This window comes from Rousettus aegyptiacus, unplaced genomic scaffold, assembly GCF_014176215.1.
Source record: "Rousettus aegyptiacus isolate mRouAeg1 unplaced genomic scaffold, mRouAeg1.p scaffold_m13_p_6, whole genome shotgun sequence".
NCBI lineage: Eukaryota > Metazoa > Chordata > Mammalia > Chiroptera > Pteropodidae > Rousettus > Rousettus aegyptiacus.
The window spans coordinates 100,187,601-100,205,477 of NW_023416309.1; the positions used below are offsets into that span (position 1 = coordinate 100,187,601).

General features: G+C 52.9%; 1 protein-coding gene across 13 annotated transcripts; it reads right to left on the reverse strand.

Annotated features, from left to right (window-relative positions):
- Positions 1-470: 470 nt before the first annotated feature.
- Positions 471-14,853, reverse strand: ETV4 (ETS variant transcription factor 4). 13 transcript variants are annotated; one of them, XM_016139651.2, is made up of 13 exons: positions 14,665-14,852; positions 14,017-14,161; positions 13,735-13,828; positions 13,474-13,521; positions 6,922-6,975; positions 5,604-5,730; positions 4,963-5,106; positions 4,487-4,746; positions 2,642-2,716; positions 2,424-2,492; positions 2,105-2,277; positions 1,717-1,818; positions 471-1,336 (listed from the first exon to the last, which is right to left on the reverse strand). In XM_016139651.2, exons 2-13 carry the CDS (start codon positions 14,074-14,076, stop codon positions 1,112-1,114), a joined length of 1,431 nt encoding a protein of 476 aa, XP_015995137.1. In that variant the 5' UTR covers positions 14,077-14,161; positions 14,665-14,852; the 3' UTR covers positions 471-1,111. The 13 variants fall into 13 exon arrangements, with proteins under 13 accessions (XP_015995137.1, XP_036078427.1, XP_036078426.1 ...); XM_036222534.1 differs by having other exon boundaries at positions 14,042-14,127; positions 14,665-14,851; XM_036222533.1 differs by having other exon boundaries at positions 4,963-5,124; positions 14,042-14,127; positions 14,665-14,850.
- Positions 14,854-17,877: the final 3,024 nt, after the last annotated feature.

The following is a 17,877-nucleotide window of genomic DNA, read 5'->3' on the forward strand; positions in this document are numbered from 1 at the left end:
CCTTTCCACACAAACTCTTGTTTCCAACTTCAGCAGAAATGGCAACCTGGAGCCGTGGCAGGAAGGGAGAACACACAACTGGGGTACATGGCAGCAACTGTGATCACAGAAACCCTGCCCCCAGGAGGCCTCAAAGCTCAATAACCCTGCCTGCTCCACCCCCACCCCACACAAGGAGATAGGCTGCAGGACTATGCTGCAGGTGGCCAGGGGGTCATGGGGCCAGATTACAAAGTACCCTGTGTCCATTATTTTGGGATCCTTAGACAATAATCCTGGAAGGAGGAAAGAGCAGGTATCACTGGGCCCATTTTTCAGAGGAAAAAGTCAGAGGTAAACCATCTTTTCCAAACCCATATGGGAAATTAAGTGTCAGGGTCAGTCCCCAAACTCTGGTCATCTGCCCCAAGGCTGAGCTGTTTCTAATCCCAAGTCCTTTTCCCATGGTAGCAAAGAGGACACAGGAGAACTAACAGGGGAAGCAGGGGCCTTTATTAGGGTCCGGCAGACGAAGCGGAGGTGGAGGTGGTATATCCCAGGCCTGGGCCTAGGAAAAGGCAAAGGGCCCTGGGAGTAGGAGCCCAGCCCTCCCTCCTCCACTAGCAACCCCTCCCCCGCCCCAGGTTCCTTTCTCCAACCTCTTCCTGCCCTGGGAACACAGAGCACCGAGAATTGACAAGCAGGACCCTCAGGGTCACAACTTGGGGGTGGAGTACAGGATCTAGGCTTCTGTCTCCCCACAGTGGGAGATCTGGGGAGCTCAATGCATCCCTCCCCACCAGGATAAAGTGAGGATGCTCCTCTGTCCCCAGAACAGAACAAACTTGTTCTCTGTGATGGGGGAGAGGGAGTGGGGCACGGGCCTCTGAGCAGGACCTGGGAAGAGGCCAGAGGTGAAGCTCCCAAGAGTTTCACTTGCAGTATCTCCATTTTTCCTTCCCATCAGCTCTGGTGAGCAGCTCAGAGTCTGGACCAGGGCAACCGATGGGGCCAGTGGGGATGTTCCAAAGACATCTGTGGGTTTCAGGGTGAGGGTTTCCCCAACACCAAACTCATCTATATGTACACAGGGCATCATCCTGGTGGCGAAGGAGCAGCTGCTAGGGGCGGGCTAGTAGGAATAGCCACCCTTGGGGCCAAAGGGCTGGACAGGGCCAGTCAGCTCTGGGAGGTAGGCAGAGTTCTCATCCAAGTGGGACAAAGGGACTGTGTCCTCCTCACTGACTGGCCGGTCAAACTCGGCCTTGAGAGCTGGACGCTGATTGTCCGGGAAGGCCAGGGAGAAGAGGGCCTCAGGTTCGCACACAAACTTGTACACGTAACGCTCGCCAGCCACCTGTGGGGAGAGAAGGGCTGGGTCGGCCTAGTTCTCCCTCCAGGTCAGAGTAGAGGTGGGGAACACAGCCCTTCTCTGCATCCAGGTAGATGTGTGGGGTACATTTCTCTCCCATGCTGGTTCCTCTAAGCAGCTGACACCCTTCACAGTTCTCTTTCACCTCTAATCTCAATCTCTCCATGCTTTGGGTTTGTCAATTACTGTTTAGCACTTTTTTGAGAGAGGGGAATGTTGGGATTATCCACAATTTCTTGTCCTTTCTGACTGGTTCATTATCTGCTCCTATAGTCTCTGTGAAAGCTCTCCCAACCCCTGCCCCCATTACCTTCCCACAGCCACTGCCCCCAACCCTCTTGTCCCTGGGACCTTTACACCCAGACCTTCTGCATGATGCCTTTCTCATAATAGTATCGGAGTGAGCGGCTCAGTTTGTCATAATTCATGGCTGGCCGGTTCTTCTGGATGCCCCAGAGCCTGGCGACCTGCGGGGGAGAGGTAACGGTTTGGGGATGGCAATGCTAGCTCAGCAGAGGAAAAATGGGAGGCAAGTTAGAAACAGCACTTGAGAGTCTTAGTGTAAAATGCTAAGCTGGTCCTGCAACAAAGCACCAGACCACAGACCCAGGTTGGACAAGAATGCAGGTTCACGCAGCAGTGATGGTTACCTGAGGCCCTCTCCTCCCTGGCACATCCCACGGTTCCCACCACCTCTCATCTCCAGTCCCCAAAGCTACTGGGAGGAGAGGTGGGGACTTCTGAGAGGCCCACCTCCTCAGGCTCAATTAGTTTGAACTCCATTCCCCGGCCAGTCCAGGCAATGAAGTGGGCATTTGTTGGGTCATCCAGCAGGGCCACCAGAAACTGCCACAGCTGCAAGGCACCCCGGCGCTGGTAGGGCGGTCCCTCTCGGAATGCTCCAACCCCTTCCTGTTTGATGTCTCCTGGGGAACACAGGAGAGAGGAGTAGGGTTTGTGCCTCTCCCAGGGGTCTCTCCAGGCCCTTTCTCATGAAATGTCATGTGATTCCTGGGAGGACAGAGAGCATGGATAAGACCCTGACCCTATTATGAAAATTAACTTCTCTGACCTTCAAATTTCTCAGGGACGACGCAGACATCATCTGGGAATGGCTGCACAGGTTTCTCATAGCCATAGCCTTGAGGAGGAAGTTGGGGGTCACTCATCTCTGGAGGTTCACTGATGAGACCCAGAGAGTCCAGAGGGACTCCTGGCCAGGAGACCCTCCCCCACAGCAGGTCTCCCTCTTCCAACTTGGAGGGTTTGACAGGGATGAGGCTGCCTTACCAATGGTCCCGTCGCGTGGAGAGGGCCCGGGGAAACCCTCTGTGTGAAGGTACATTGACGCACAGCCAGGGACATCTGGGGTTGGAAAAAGAAGGGTAATGTTATAGGTGGCTGGGGTGGGGGTGGGGGCAGCAGGCCTCCCATACACATTTAAGAACTTCCTGCCAGCCTGCATTCTGGTTCAGTTCCCAACTGCCTGCCTACCACCAGTCCCAAGGGAAGTTCACCCAGAGGCGTGAGGCTGGAACCCTTCAGCTGAAGGGTTGGGCCAGAGGGCAGGGATGGCAGCAGCTAGGTCTGGGCAAAGCTGTTCCACCAGGCCCAGGATTCCAGGGAGCAGCTGTTTCCTGTTCCAGGGGGAGGAGGGACGGGCAGAGACGAACCTCCGGGGCAAGGGTACAGTGTCCATGTCTAAGACTCCCTTGGAATGGGCTAACCTCCGGTCGGCAGGTCAGGTTCCTCGCCCAGTTCCACGTGAGGGAGGGAGGGTAGGAGGGTGAGGGGAGAGACTGCGTGTATCTATATCTGGGGAAGAGGCAGTGGGCATTGGGCTGGTTTTTTAAGTCAAGAGAGCAGAGCACATTCCACTCCATTCCATTCCATTCCATTCCATTCCATAGGAATGAAACCGCCCCACTCCACCTGGAGGCGGTTGTGTAAAGCCACCGGTTCAAGCTCCAGTCCCTTCCCCCTCTACCCCCTCCACTCCCACCTATGAATGAGATGCTGAAACCCGACACCTCAGGGAGGAGGCGGGAGGGTGGGCTCATTCATGCCTCCATTTTGTGAATGGAATTCCTGACTCCATTCAGAGGAAGCTGAAGGGGGAGGGGCAGGAGTTCAAGGGCATGTAACATGATCCCCTCCGGTCCACAGCCTTTGAAGGTCAGCGGCAAGAGCGTCTCCCTCTTCTTTCCTGCATCTCACTGCCAGGCATGGCTCAAGCTTTTGCCCTGGGTTTGAGAAGCATGCCCTTCCGGTTCTCGCTCGGGCAGCCTGGGGGTTTGTGGTTCATCTCCCTGCCCCTAAAAGACTGGGCATCAGGGAAAGGGAAATTCAAACGCTCTGGCCTGCTCTGAGCCTACTCTAATCGCTGAATTTTTTTTTCTCATGTTTAGGGATGGTAGCAATGAAACAAGCCAAGGTTTTTTGCCCACCCCCCACCCCCGCCCCCAGCCCCACACCCTGCACTTGTGGCTTTGAACTATAGCTACTTATGAATATGTCTGTGTGCATTTTATTCCAGTCAACACCAGGTAGAACAAGAATTTACAGCAGTCCCTACTTCTGGTACCCAGCTCTGGCCAGGATGGTGGATCATCCATCGACCTGGAGGCTTGAACAGGTTGTGGAAGCCACATATTAACTCTGAAGTTCCAATTGGGAACTATGAGCTTGGCTAGTTTCAAGTTCGTGTTTCTCTTCATTCAAATCCCTTTGTGTTTTTAAGCTTCTGTGGGGACAGGGAACAAGAACATATCCTATTCATCTTTCTATCCTCAACTTCACATACTTGTGCTCCAGGCACAGTATTTTGTTCTCGGTAGATAATTAAAATCCCAACACCTGCTAAACAGGTAGAAATGCCTTAACTTTCCTATTAAGTGACATGCTACCTAAGGCAAGGACCTACGTCCCATTTATCTTTTATCTAAATGTAAGTTTTTGGATTGAAAAAGGACAATTCTTTTGAATCTATGAAAAAAGTGAAGGGGTTGGACATATGAACTGGTAAACGAATAGGAAGGTCAAAACTTGTGGGAGGACATTCTGGGGTTGATCACATGCCACTCCACCAGTAAGCCCACCCAAAGTCCCCACCCCCACCCCAGGAGCATCTCTTACCTGAGTCATAGGCGAAGTCAGTCTGTTCCTGTTTGATCACCACCCCCGCCCCTGGGTACCTGTGCCCATTGACCCCACCCTGGCCCACGGCCAGCTGTTCATACAGGGGGTCAAGATATTCCTGCTTGAAGCTCTGCTGGGGGTAGGGTGGGCAGGGCTCCGACAGCTGGTGTTGGTAGGGGGCTGGGGGAGGTTCCCGGCCCCCTCCCTGAGAGGATGTGAAGGAGTGGCAAACATCCAAGGGCTGCTGGAAGATGGAGCTGGATGTGGTTGGATGGAGAAGAGAGAATATTAGATTAAATGCCCCTAGGGCCTGCCACTCCCAGAGCTTGCAGAGTGGGCTTCAGTGTGGAGTATGTCAATATTTCTTCCTCCCTCCCTCCCCCTCCCCCAGGCCTCATAAGGCAGGTGGAGAACACTCCAGGATTGAGGAAAAACGACGGAGACTGGGCTTACAAGTTCTGGGGTCTCCTTACCTGTGCTCCCCGAGGTACCCATGGCCAGGGCGGGGCTGAGAGGTGCCGGCGGATCTCAGGAAACTCCGCTGTTCTGCCCGGGGAAAGGGCTGCAGGGGCGACTGTCCGGGGGCACCAGGGGTGGGGGACTTGATGGTGATTTGTCTAGGGGGGTCATAGGCACTGGAGTTGAGGGGGAGACAAGGGTGAGGGGGCAGAGAAGCCGGGCGAGCATCTTTGAACCCTTCATCCATACCCAGGGAAGTGAGGGCACAGGGATTATGGAGAAGGAAGAAGAGAGGATGCTGGGAAAGCTATGGCATGAGCCAAACTCAGCTCCAAATGAACTCTTTCTCCTTTCATAAATGCTGAAACTGGGTGTAACCTTGAGAACACCTCTACCCAGCGTGGAATCACTGGGTCGGGTGGGACAGTGGCTTCTTCAGTAGAAACAGATTCTGCCCTGACCTTAATACACATCCATCCATTGAACCCTTGGCTGCATTTTTCATCCTAATTACTCAGGAAATCCTGAGCTGTACGGTATCCCTTATAGGAGCTCAGAAATGCTTTCTGTTGTCGAACTTGCATCACAACTGCTGCCTCTGTTGTCTCCCTCCCTCTTCCAGCCTACCCTTCGCCAGGGCTGGGCTGGGGCTCACCTGGAATAAAGGCACTGCTCGCCATGGTGGTAGGGGAGTGGCGGCTTCCTGCTGCAGGACAGGGCCGGGTCTGTGCGGGGACTCTGGGGTTCCTTCTTGATCCTGGTGGTGGGGCTGTGGAAAGCTACTGTGGGGGTGAGGGGGGGAGGCAGAGCAGGGCCAGGGTGTCACAGAAGAGGCAGTAAGAGCTTCTGACACTTTCTGCTCTCTGAGGACCAGCTGAGTGACCAATACAGCCTCATCCCCTCTCTGAGTCTCAGTTTTCAGAGATCTGTAGTCAGACACTTTCCAGAACAGCTTGGCACTTTGCATTGTGTCTAGTTTTATCCATCAGGCTAATGTCCAAAATTAACCAAAGAAACGGTCTAAAGTTCAACATTTAATGCAACCCTAAACCCCCAAAAACACCTTTGAGTGTGGTTTTCCTGAGTGTGCTGGAAAATTCCAAGGGAGAGAAATGTTTTCTTATTTGAGGCTGTAAAAAATCTTTTTTCTGGTTAAGGCTGGATATTAGCCCGCTTACATGTCAGCTGACTAACATTATACACATGCTCCTAATTATCTGTGAAGAACCTCGGCCTTTCCTGTGGCCCCTGCTGGGTCTGAAAACTCCAGCCACCAGGCTGAGCAGCAAAGAGTTGGTTCAAGTTGGTGAGTGTGAGATTCTGTCTTACTGTAGCAGAGTCAAAGGCCTGCAATCCACTGTTCTGTTATCTGCTGTTTTCAATTATTTGTGCCCCCTTTCACTTAATTGGTGAAGACAGCTGAGAGCAAAGTATTTGACATTAAAGCAGGGTTTCTCAACCTCGGCTGTTGACATTTGGGCCAGATTTTTTGTTGTTGGGGGCGGGGGGCTGTCCTGAGCACTGTAGGGTGTTTAGCGGCATCCTAGCCGTTACCAACTAGATGTCAGTAGCATCTGCCTTCAGTTTTGGCAACCAAAAATGTCTACTGACATTGTCACAAGTCTCCTGGGGGGCAAAATAGCGCCCGAGTTGCATTAAAGTAACTTAGAATGGTAGAAGTGGACCCTGCCGAACTGATCAAGCCCCTCATTGCAGAAATAAGGAAATGGAGGATCAGATAGATGGAGTGTCTGTTTCAAAGTCACACAGCTAGGATGGAGCAAGCCCTGATTTGAACCAAGGATTGCATCTCCCAGTTACTGTCTTTGAGTTCAAACCCAAGAGTGGGAACCCTGCCCTTTACCCTTTTCGTTAGGAGAGAACAAGTTAATCTCTTGTGATTCTCTATCTCTGTGACTCATTTCCTGCCCTCCCTCACTCCCCATTCCCTCTACCCAAGACCCTCTACTCACAGTTTTCTGAATGGAAATCAGGAACAAACTGCTCATCACTATCTGGTACCTGAGCTGTAGAGAGAGGTCAGAGGTGAGTCTGGGGTGGGGCCCCTGGATGGCAGCCCCTGGGAGACACCATTATTGCAGCCCTGCAGACTAGCACCCGCCAGGAAGAGAAAACAGCCTTCCTAGGACTGAAGACAACTCCACCCCAGGTCCTAGTGCCCTCCATCTCTGGGCTCCATTAAAACCCTGGGGGGAAGGCTGCAAGTTCCCAGAACCTGTCTGAGCAGATTCCAGAGTCTTTTCCTAGATGCTTTGTCTTTATTCCCTCCATTTTTCTGAAGTGAACACAGCCCTGCCCTTTAGTGTTTACAAGCTCTCTCAAAGCTCACAGCAGAGTGGCATCGAGGATGGGCAGGCCTTAAGGAGGAGAGAGATCCTGTGGATTCAGAATCACAGGGGGAGATGCTGAATCTGGGCTGAGTCCAGGAATCTGCATTTTATACAACCTTCCGGTGGAATCTAGAGCCTGGGAAAGGCGATGGAATGGAGGAAAGAGGGTGGTTCAACAGAGGTGAAAAGAGGATGACAGCGGGAGAGGAGGAGGCTGGGGACACTGGCAGGTCAGATGCCTCATCCCTTTGATGTGCAGCTAGGAAAGAGGGGGACTTCCTAAGCATAGAGGTCTGAGGACCTCTACTCCCAGGGTACCAGCGTGGGTGGAGCTGAGTTTGGGGATTAGGCAGCAAAACTAAAATAGAACAGCAGCTCATCTGTGGCCTCCAACCTGGATATCCGGGCTTTGATTTCTAGTTATCCCGGCCTCACCAACTCCTTCAGGTGGGTATATATAGTTGAGTACCTTCCCTGAGCCCAGAGACTTTGTCCACTTTTGCTCCTCAGAATAAAAAGGTCACAGGAGGAAGAGGAAGGGTAGACCCCAAGGAGACTGGTCTCTTGTTCCCTGGAGACTGTTCTTAGAGTGGGCAATGGGGAAGCTGATGGATAAAACGACCAGAGCTGGGAATGGCTGGTAGAGGTGAGAGACCCAAGGAGACAGCCAGAGAACACCCTCACTTGTCCTAGCCTATACAAGTACACATCCCACTCTCCATTGCTTCGCTCCTGGGCAAAGGCTCCACAGTTTTCCCCTTGGATTTCAGGCACAGCCTCGGATCGGAGCTCTCTACTTCCATTCTCACCTCCTATAGTCAGTTGTTCTCGACGTAGCTGTCAGAGTGATCTTTTCACAACAGAAGTCGAATTACTTCTCTCCCTGGCTTAAAGCACGAACCTCAAACTCTTCCCCTTGGCTTCCCATGCCTGGCTTACCTCTCTGACCTGCCTCTCCTTACCTCTCTGACCTGCCTCTCCTTGCCCTCTCTAGAACTCTGGTCTTCTTTTGAGTCCTCAAGCTCATCAGCTTGATCCCTCTCTCCAGATCTTTGCCTGCCAGTTTTTTGCTGGCCATTGAAGTCTTAGCTCACTTCCTCACCTCCTCAGAAGCCGTCTCTGCCCACCCAAACCAAAGTGGTCCCTCCCAACCTTCTCTCACATCCCGTTTTATTTTTTCCTCCAGCACTTATGGCTACCTGAACTTTTTAATTTATGTTTACATATTTATTGTTCATCTTCCCTACCAGAAAGTTAAGCTGGCTGAGGGCAGGGGCTTTATCTGTCATGTTCTTCTGATTCCACAGCATCCCTCTCCCGACCCCAAGGGTCCAGCTCAGAATAAACACTCAGTGTATTATTTGTTGACTCCTTGAATAAACATACAAAGACCCCTGTCTTCAGGCTGGTGGGAGCCAGCATAGTGGGCCTGGGAGCAAGAAACTGAAGGATCCTAACCAGCCAACCCTTCCTTCACCATGAGGGCTCCTCCACTCCACCACCAGGTAACAGAGGCAGGTCCTGTGGGGAAAGCCCATCTCACAAGGGCATACTTCAGGCTGTGGTAGGAAGAATCTTCATCAACCTGCTTTAAATATTAGAGGTACCAAGTGTTCTAAAATACATGTTTATAGATAGTTGATTGACTTCTTAACAGAGGGATTGGGCAGAGGGGGGTTAAGAATCAGAAGCCACCAGCAGCTAAAGAACTTATGAAACATCAGCATAAAACAATTTGAAAGTGATCAAATAAGTCAGGAGGACATGAAATCCCTTGGGAAACACAAACGAAAACACATGGGAAGCCTAACTAGGGCACAAAGGCAATCATTCCCAAACTGGCTTGAGCCAAGAACCTGGGGGCTTTGTTAGAAACACTGACTCCCAGACCCCCTCCCCCAATCTCATTCCATAGGCCCGGGTGGGACCCAGGCATCTGTATTTTTAGCAAGCACCCCTGGTGGCCCTTAAGAACAAGTAGGTTTGGGAAATACTAGATAAAGGGAGGGATGGAAAAACCTGCTCACCGCCCAAGGGCCAAAGGCCAGAGCTCACCCCTGCTGTGTCCTCTGGACCAGGTGGTGGGATGGGGGTGATGGGAGCAGGGCAAACATTTCTCTCCCTGCTACCTAGGCAAGGAGGGTCCCGAGGGCGGGGGTGCAGACCATGTGGGAGGCTGACGCACTGTAGGCCCCCTCTGAGGCTTCATTAACTGAAGCTTTCCACTGAGATAATGGGCTGGGGGCATCTCCTGCTGGCGTCACAGGCCAGTTCACATGAGCTAAAGAGCCCTAGGGGTCATCTTGCCTTTCCTCCCACCTCAGGCCTGAAGGTTTGAGCAGAACCCCCCTCCCCCCAGCAGTCTCAGAAGAGGCCACCCCTAGCACAGAGACCACACCCGGAAGAGGTGGTGCCACCTTCTTCCTGAGCCAGAAGAAATCAGGCTGAGGCAAAAATGAATTTATTGGCGTGAACACCGGTCCCCTGCTTGGTCCTCCCCCAGAACACTGGTTTCTCCCTAAGCGGCAGGACAGGGCCTCAGTTGCTCCGAGAATATTAACAAAGAAGTAGGACGAGCACGCTGTGTCTCATGTTTCTGGAGAGCAGGAGAATTTCTAATGACCATGTTTGGTTTTGAGTGTGCACCACTCTATTTATTTGTTGACTTGGCTGAGTTTTGGCTGCAAAGCCAGTGTACCAGGGTCTTCCCCCAATTCCATCTGGGCACTAAGGTTGAGTTTGTCTGCCTAGGGACATGGCTGGTGATTAAGAAGGGATGGAAAAACTGCCAAGCCAGCATAATGCACAAAGAGAGAATTTTAGGGAACTGTTCCTCCAACAGGAGGAGGGGCTGGGGGGCCTCCCAAACCGGGCTCCAGGAGAATTGGGAGGTTAAACCAGCCAAGCAACTAAGCTTACACCAGGTTAGCCACACACCTACACCATAAAGGCCCCATCGCCTGCTCCCCTACCTAGGGTCCGATCTCAGGGTGAAAGGGCTTCCTAAGGAGTCCCAGTGGAGAGGTGGGGAGGCCGAGCTTCTGCCCCCTTGTGTCACCACTGGCCCCTGCTCTCACCCCTACCCTGCCCCCACTCTGGCAGCCTTTGTACTGGAGGGGACATTTGTCCCCAAGACCCTCCTGGAAGGGGAGGAGACAGAAAGATGTAGAAGGAGGCATTGTAGCTAAGAAGGACCGGGGGAGGGGATTAACCCCATCTCTCCCCACAGACATGCTGAGGCACTAGCATGCATACACACAGGTTCACACACACCCTAATTCCCTTCACTTCACGGCAGCACACGAGTGAAATACATCCTCCATGCACGTCCTTCACACACGGGGTCTCCTTCTGGACTTACGAAGATGATGGGGGAAACCAAAAGGCAAGGGGACTAGAAACCTCAGAGGAGTGACGATTCTTACAGAAAGGGGAGCATTAGACCCACCCTTTCGAGAATCTCATAAAAACTATGGATCATTCTCTTCCTACAAAATTCATAATCCTTTGTATGTGGTGCACCCCAACAATTTTACACACAATGTCAGGGACCCTAGCAACCTATCTGCAGAGCTTCTGAGACTCCAAGACTCCAGCTTCACACAAAGGATAGGCATGACCCAGAGTCGATGTCCCTTATTACCAAATAGACTAGTCATTGTCCCTGAGGGGTCCCAGCAAGCTGGGAAAGGAAACCTGGACCAGAAGCAGCACATCTTCCACCACAACCCGGCACAGCTTGGGTTTAGGATGCCCGAGCCTAGGTTTCCCTACAGCAGCCCGATCCTTTCTCCAGCAACTCAACAGATCCCAGGCACCCCAAAACCAGACATGCCCTCTTAGCCTCACTTCACCCCCCCACCCCACTCTGCCCAGAAAACCACCAACTCCTAAGATGTCTGAGCTCCCTCTACAGAGCCCTGCTTACATTCACCCCCAATGCTGCTCGGACACCGTGCTCTGAACCTACAACCACATCACCGGATCCAACTTGGGGATCCCCTGAATTCTTCACAGTCCCACCCACACTACGAGGACCTGCTGCTTCTTTCCAAATTGAGGCTTTAGGAAGAAATCAAGCCGAGGGAGGGCGGTTGGTCTCTGGCGCCCATTCTGACTGATGTGCAACCCACCACCGGCAAGTTTCCAAAGGAGCTAGCCCCTCCCTGCCACCCCAAAGCTCCCCCTGGGCTGCAGGGGTCACTGACCTTGTGGGAAGAGGCAGGAGAGGAGGCTGGGGTGGTGCTGGGATGGTGCAGGGGGACAGGGCCCCGGCAGCTGCATCTGTCTCCGCAGAGAGAGTGAGAAGGAGCGAGCGGCCTCAGCATCCCCCCCTCAGGCCTGGCCATCCATCGCCAGCTGGGAACCTGAGCTGCTCCCTCAGAAGGAAGGAGAGGGAACCAAGGAGATCCCAGCGCCCCCCCCCCCTCCGCCTTTAGATCCCCACCCCCACCTCCCCACCCACTGGATTTAAATGTACAGAGACTCCTGGGGCAGCAGCATGAAACACGCACTCACTCACTTGCTGTCACACTGACACATGCAGATAGACACCCATACAGTCTCTAGACCCCCACCGCCAAGGGGTGGGGCTTTCAAGGTTGAGAGGAGATGAGAACATTTTCCTCCCCTTTCCATTCCAAACCCAGGCACGAATGGATCAGCTCCTGCCAAAATGCCAACCTCTGAGCCTACCCCTAGATCACAACCCTGGGAGCTGCCCCTGTGGGGAGTGCAGGGACCCTCAGCTGACAGACCAGGACTCTGGGGAGCCAGACAGAAATCAGGCATTGGGAAAGGAAGTCTTTGAGAGACCGTGGAAACTGACACCTCTGCGTTCTTCAGCTTTAGCTCAGCTCCGGAACCTCGGGAGGATGGGCAGAGTGGGCACAGGTCTGCCTGTAATTCGGAGCTGGGCACCCAGGGCTTGCAGAATCACAATACCCCCAGAAACCCCAGATTTCTCTAACACTCATGCAGCCGGTCGGCCATGAATTCTACAAAATGTCTCGAGCACTTGCTCTATGCAAACAGCGTTCTGTTAACATATATATTTTGGGGATACCACAGTAGTCAAGACAGATCTTGTCTCACTCCAGGGACCTAGTCAGAGGTCTTCCACTTCCACCTCAAGCGTTTATAGAGGGTTCCAGAAGAGCTGGGTTAAGAGTTTTAAAAAATCACCAGGGATACCCAGATGGTGGGCTAGGGAGATCCTGAAGAAGAGAAGGTGTTCCTAGTGTTGTGGTTTCTTGGTTTTCAGAGTGTTAAAATAAAGGGACCCTTAAATGGGGGTGTTAACCCTTCCTTCCCAGAGATTGTCTGAACACCATTTGCCTCCTACCTGCAGCCCCACCAGCGACACCCTCAGGCTCCACCAAAACACACCAATGAATCCAACCAGGAGAACCCCAGAACACACTTCCCCACAGAGCAAAGGCCCAGCCACAGACCCAGCACCCCAGCCAGCTAGCAGCAAGAGCTTACCCCCCCTCCACCCCCAAACAAGAGGAGGGATTTGCCTAAGGTACAGGAATTCAGGAGGAAAGGAGGAGTAAGGATCAATTGCCATCAGAATCACAATCAAGGGTATTTGGGGGTGGGGAGGAGGAGCCTTAAGCCCTCTTTGCCAAAGGACAGCAAAAAAGAATTATTTAAACTTTTGTTGTTCTTTTGGTTCAGACAGTAAATTATTTGTCACTGGGAGTTGGGAAGAAGAGAAACCAAAGGGATGAAAATCAATGTTTTGGTAACTCCTGAAGACAGGTAACAAATTAATTGCTCCTTCTCATCCTCTAGTTCCTCATTCTCCTTCCCCAACACCCCAACACACACCTCGGCCAGGTGGCTGCTGCCAAACAAACTTTGCAGATGAAAATTTCAACCAGGAAAATGGGCTTGGGGCCAAGTTCCATTCAAATAAGCAAATACCCCACACAATGGTCTGATTCATCCACAGGCCTAGTTACACAAGCCTGGCTCAGGGAAGAGAAAATAAATATCAATATAAGTGTCCACACTAGGCTCTGGGGAGACCAGAGAGGCAGGGGACTTGGGGTGGAAGCCTTGGAGAGCTTCTTGAAGCCAGGGAGAGAGGAAGTGGGCTAGGTTGGAATACCAGGGGTAGAGAACACCCCCTACCCCAGTAATGGAAAAGGTCGGGAAACTACTCACCTTCAGCGAGCCACGTCTCCTGGAAATGACTTAGATCCTGGAAGAGATCTGAGGGGTGAATAATGGAATTGGAGGCTGAGGTGGAGGTGGTGGTGAGAGGGAGCCCCAGCGAGCCCAGTGACCCACCTTGCGGGGGGAGGGGCTGAAAATGATCAGAGTCCCCAGGAGGGAGTCTTTTTGGGAAAAGGGCGGGGGTTCCAGGCTCGGCGTTCAGGGCGTGTGTGGTTGGGAGGGTCGCGGTTTGTCTCTCCGGCTCTTTACCTTCGGAGTCGGGGGTGGGCAGGGAGCCGGGGTCCATGAGCTTCCCCTGCGGGACAATCAGCGCTTCGCGCAAGCTCCCATTTCCGGGCGATTTCTGCGGGGGAATGGGAAGAATGCCGGTAGTTACCCCGAAGCCGGCTGGTCTGGAGGGTGGGACTGGGGTCCCGGGGCGACTCGGGCTGGCAAACCCTGAACCCCACTGGAGCCTCGGGGAAGGGGCTGTGTGGCGGGTAGGGGCGGGGTGCAGGCGGGGGCGGGCGTTGAGGCCAGCGCGGCGCTCACGCTGCAGAAGGTGTAGGGCACTTGCTGGTCCAAGTATCCGCCTTTCATCCTCCGCTCCATCCGGCCGCTCCCTCCGGCCGCACCGCCCGGGCCTCGCGCGGGGGCAGAGACCTAGGAGGGCGGGGGTCTGCGTTCGCACACCGTCCTAGGAAGGCAGCGGGGTTGGGGGTGGGTAAGGGCAGCGGGGAGGGGACCGTCCCCAGGCTTTGGGTCCAATGGCAAAACTTCTCCGACTCACTCAGGCGATGGTGGGGGGTGGGTTTCCGCCTGCCGAGTTGAGCGCCGCCACCACTCCCCTCCCACCAAAGGAGGTCCCACCTGCTCCTGGGAGCCTGGCTCGCCGTTTCGGGTGCTTTCTGCAGCCCCGCTCTGCCCAGGCTCGGTTACATAAGACGTGTGTATGTGTGTGTGTGTGTGTGTGCGCGCGTGTGTGTGTGTGTGTGTGCGCGCGCGCGCGCGCGAGAATCGGGCGAGGCGCGCACCATTCGCACGCCCACAATTCCAGCGCCCCCTCCAACCCTGAATCCCAGCGCCTCCCACCCCACGCCCTGGAATCTGCGTTAGCGGCGGTGAGAAAGTGTGGGGCGTCTTGGAGGCGAGGCGGGGAATCACGGACATTCTCCCTCCCTCCCCCTCCCGCAGCCTCACCTGAGGCCGGGGGTTCAGTGCTGGAGCCGCGAGGTGTCTCGAGCATGCCCCGGGGCCACAGCAAGGGCCACGGGGCTAGGCCCGAGCGAGGCGGCCCCGGCCCCGGGTCCCCAGCGCACCAGCTTGTTTTCCTGGCGCCGCCGACAGTTGTGAGCCCGGGGGAGCCGCTGATTGGTGCATTTCCATACCCTCGGCCTCGGCTCTCTCTCCCCCCCCACTCCCCCCACCCCGTTCCCTTTGTTTCATTGACTTTTGTGAATGAAACCCCAGGGCCAGGCACGCCTGCCAATCCGGAGACTCGCTTGGCCAAGCTAGGGGGCGGAGTTTCCCAGCCACGCGGGCCAATCAGAACGCAGGGGTTGGCTCCTGGCTTCATTCACTGCTTGGGCTCCCATTCATAAAAAAATAAACTCGCAGCCGGAATTCATTCAGAAAGGGCTGAGAGAAAAGGAGGGAACCCGAGGACCCGACGGCTCCTCCGCGAGCCTCAGCAGTAGCCCCGGGTCTGAGGCTTGGCGAGCCCCTCTGGCTGGAGTCTGCACGCATCCTTGTGCGTTCGCATGTACGTGGGAGTGTGAACATGTCTGTGTGCTCACACTGGGAGGAGGCGAGCAGATTTGTGTGCCCAGTGGAACAATAATAACTAGCATTTATGAAGCACTCCTATTCCACGTGCTCATTTCATTCCCATAACCTGGGAAGTGACTTTATGGTTTCCATTTTACAGAGATTGAAAAGGAACACTCAGAGAGGTACAGTGACCTGGCTAATGTTGCTCAGTCAGCGGCTGGGGTTTACAGCTCCCAATCCCCTATAGTCTCCTGTATAGCAGCCCTTTGAGGCCACAGTTAAATGAATTAAAGCTACGTGACAACAGCTAATATGCAGTAGACAATAAATATAAGCTGGCACAGAATTCAGGCTTTTCCTCAAGAGTCTGAGCTCTGCAGAGCAGTTCTGTGACCTACTTTCTATTGATTGCAGCAGAAACCAGAGGCCCTGGCTTGGACCTCTGAAAGGACAGTTCCTCTCAGCCACCCTTCCTCTTATCCTGAGAGCAAACATAGGGTATTAAGGAGCAAAAGCTCCAACAGATCTGATGATTTGAGAGCAGTTCTACTAAAAAATCTGGTCATAGTCTCTGTCACTTCATTTAGTCACTTCATCCAATAAACACTTTTGGTGCCAGACACAGTATTGTGTTCCAGACAGGGAGCAGTGACCAAGACAAGCACTTGATGAGAGTTAGCCTGCTTAGGCTGCAGCCATGGGGACCCACAGGACACAAAATCCCCCAGGACTTTATTTCTGAGATAATTCTCTGGGTCTACAGTTTATGTACTTCTTTGAGGAGAGCCTGATTTTACTTCCTGCCTGTTTGTAATAAACAGGAGACTGGCTGCTTTCAAATTCATCTAATCTAACATCCCATTTTACAGGTGAGGCAGTGGAGATTCAGAAGAGGATATGATAACACATGAGCTCTTGCAGTTGATCAAGGTCAGGACTAGGCTTAGAACACCAAACCTGTAGCACCTATTTAGGGCTCATTTCACAGGATCATCTTGGAGAAATGAAAATAAACTTCCCTCTTTTCTCTGCTGAAATGTACTTTAAGGCTCATCTCTTCTGTCCCTTTCCTCTAGGAAGCCTTCCAGATAGCCTGAATTAGTTCCTTAAAGACCCACAACATTCTTGCCTATATCTCTGGTGTTAATGTCTTTTATTCTGCCTCATTGTATAGTCATCCATAAGTGTGGAGAGCTGTCCAGGGTCTTGGAGGAGATCTTATTTGCCTCTATAATTCTTCCCCTAGCCTGCTTCACATATGTGAGGGTCCCATGAAATGCTAGTTCAGTGGATAGGTACGATAAAGACAAAACTAATGGGGTTTAGCAGGAACCCTGCCGAAGAGAGAAGAGACAAGCCCTAGCAAATCCCAGCTTTGGGCTGGATGTAACTAGTTTAGGGAGAAGCTTGTGTCTCTAGGCCAAAAGAAGAGAGGGAGGAGGACAGAGGATTCTTCTGGGAGGCAGTTCTGATGTAGTGTCCATGACAATGAAGAGAATTCCAGTGGGTCCCTGAGCGAGCACTCCAGTTGGGGGTTTTCTAGGGGTGCCCCACTGGTTCTGAGGTTTTACTTTTTTATGGAGGACCACTGATTCCCTGGAGAGTAACTGCTCCTCCCCATTCCCCATCCTGGGACCTTCTTTGGCTTCAGCTCACCATGCAGGCTGAGTGAGAAAAGATGCCACTGCTGCTGCCACTGCTGTCACTCACCTGGCCTCCATTCAACAACACCCAGGCTCAGAGCAGTGAGATCTATAGAAGGAAAATGTGAGCCTCTTCCAAGGCTCCAGGTGTTGGGGAGAGGAAGGAATAGAGGGGCTAGTGGTTTCTGTCGGGGCAATAACCAAGATTTACTTGCCATTTGCTGCTGCAAGGGCTAGACCTGATGCAGCCTTCATAGCAATCCTGTGAAGTGTTGACCTCATTTTAAAAATGAGAAAACTGAGGCCTTGAAAACACACATCTAATCCAAGGGTCCACTCAATAGACTGAGGATACCCCAAATGGACTAGGTACAAAGACTACACTTTGAGGAAATACATAGCAATTTGAATGGAGGACAAACCTGAGCCAGAGAGTCCACATGGACATGCCCAGGTTAAGGATGCTCACAGCCCCCTCCTGGACACACAGCTTTAGGGAAGATGCACACAACATACTTTCTGACACCTCCCACCCCAACACACCTTTGGTGCGAGTTGCATAATACTTCCTTCCCTCTAGTATATCAGAGCTGGACTCTAACCAGTTTTCCAGTATTCTAAGTTATAAAATGTAAATGTGGGTTTTCGATATGCAGATGTTCATACCGAGGCAGCCTGAGATTTTCTCCAAGAGCTGGAAGGTCAGAGTTCTGGAATAAGGAGGGAGAGGATGGTGGATCAGACTAAGAGGCCCAGTTGTCATCAGAGAAGAAGGATCTCCCTGGGACCTTCAGATAGGGTAATGGCAGGGGGCTGAGTGATCTGTAAAACCTGACTGCAAGGGGAAGACAGAAACATCTTCAAAGGCCTGGCTGCTTTAACTTCGGAAAGAGCTGAGAGTCCCAGAAGCTTAAAGGGTGGAACTCAGAGAATAACCCAGGGAGACAGCTGAGTAAGACCAGATGGGCGAGATAAACCAGGTTAAGTGGTGTCCTATGTC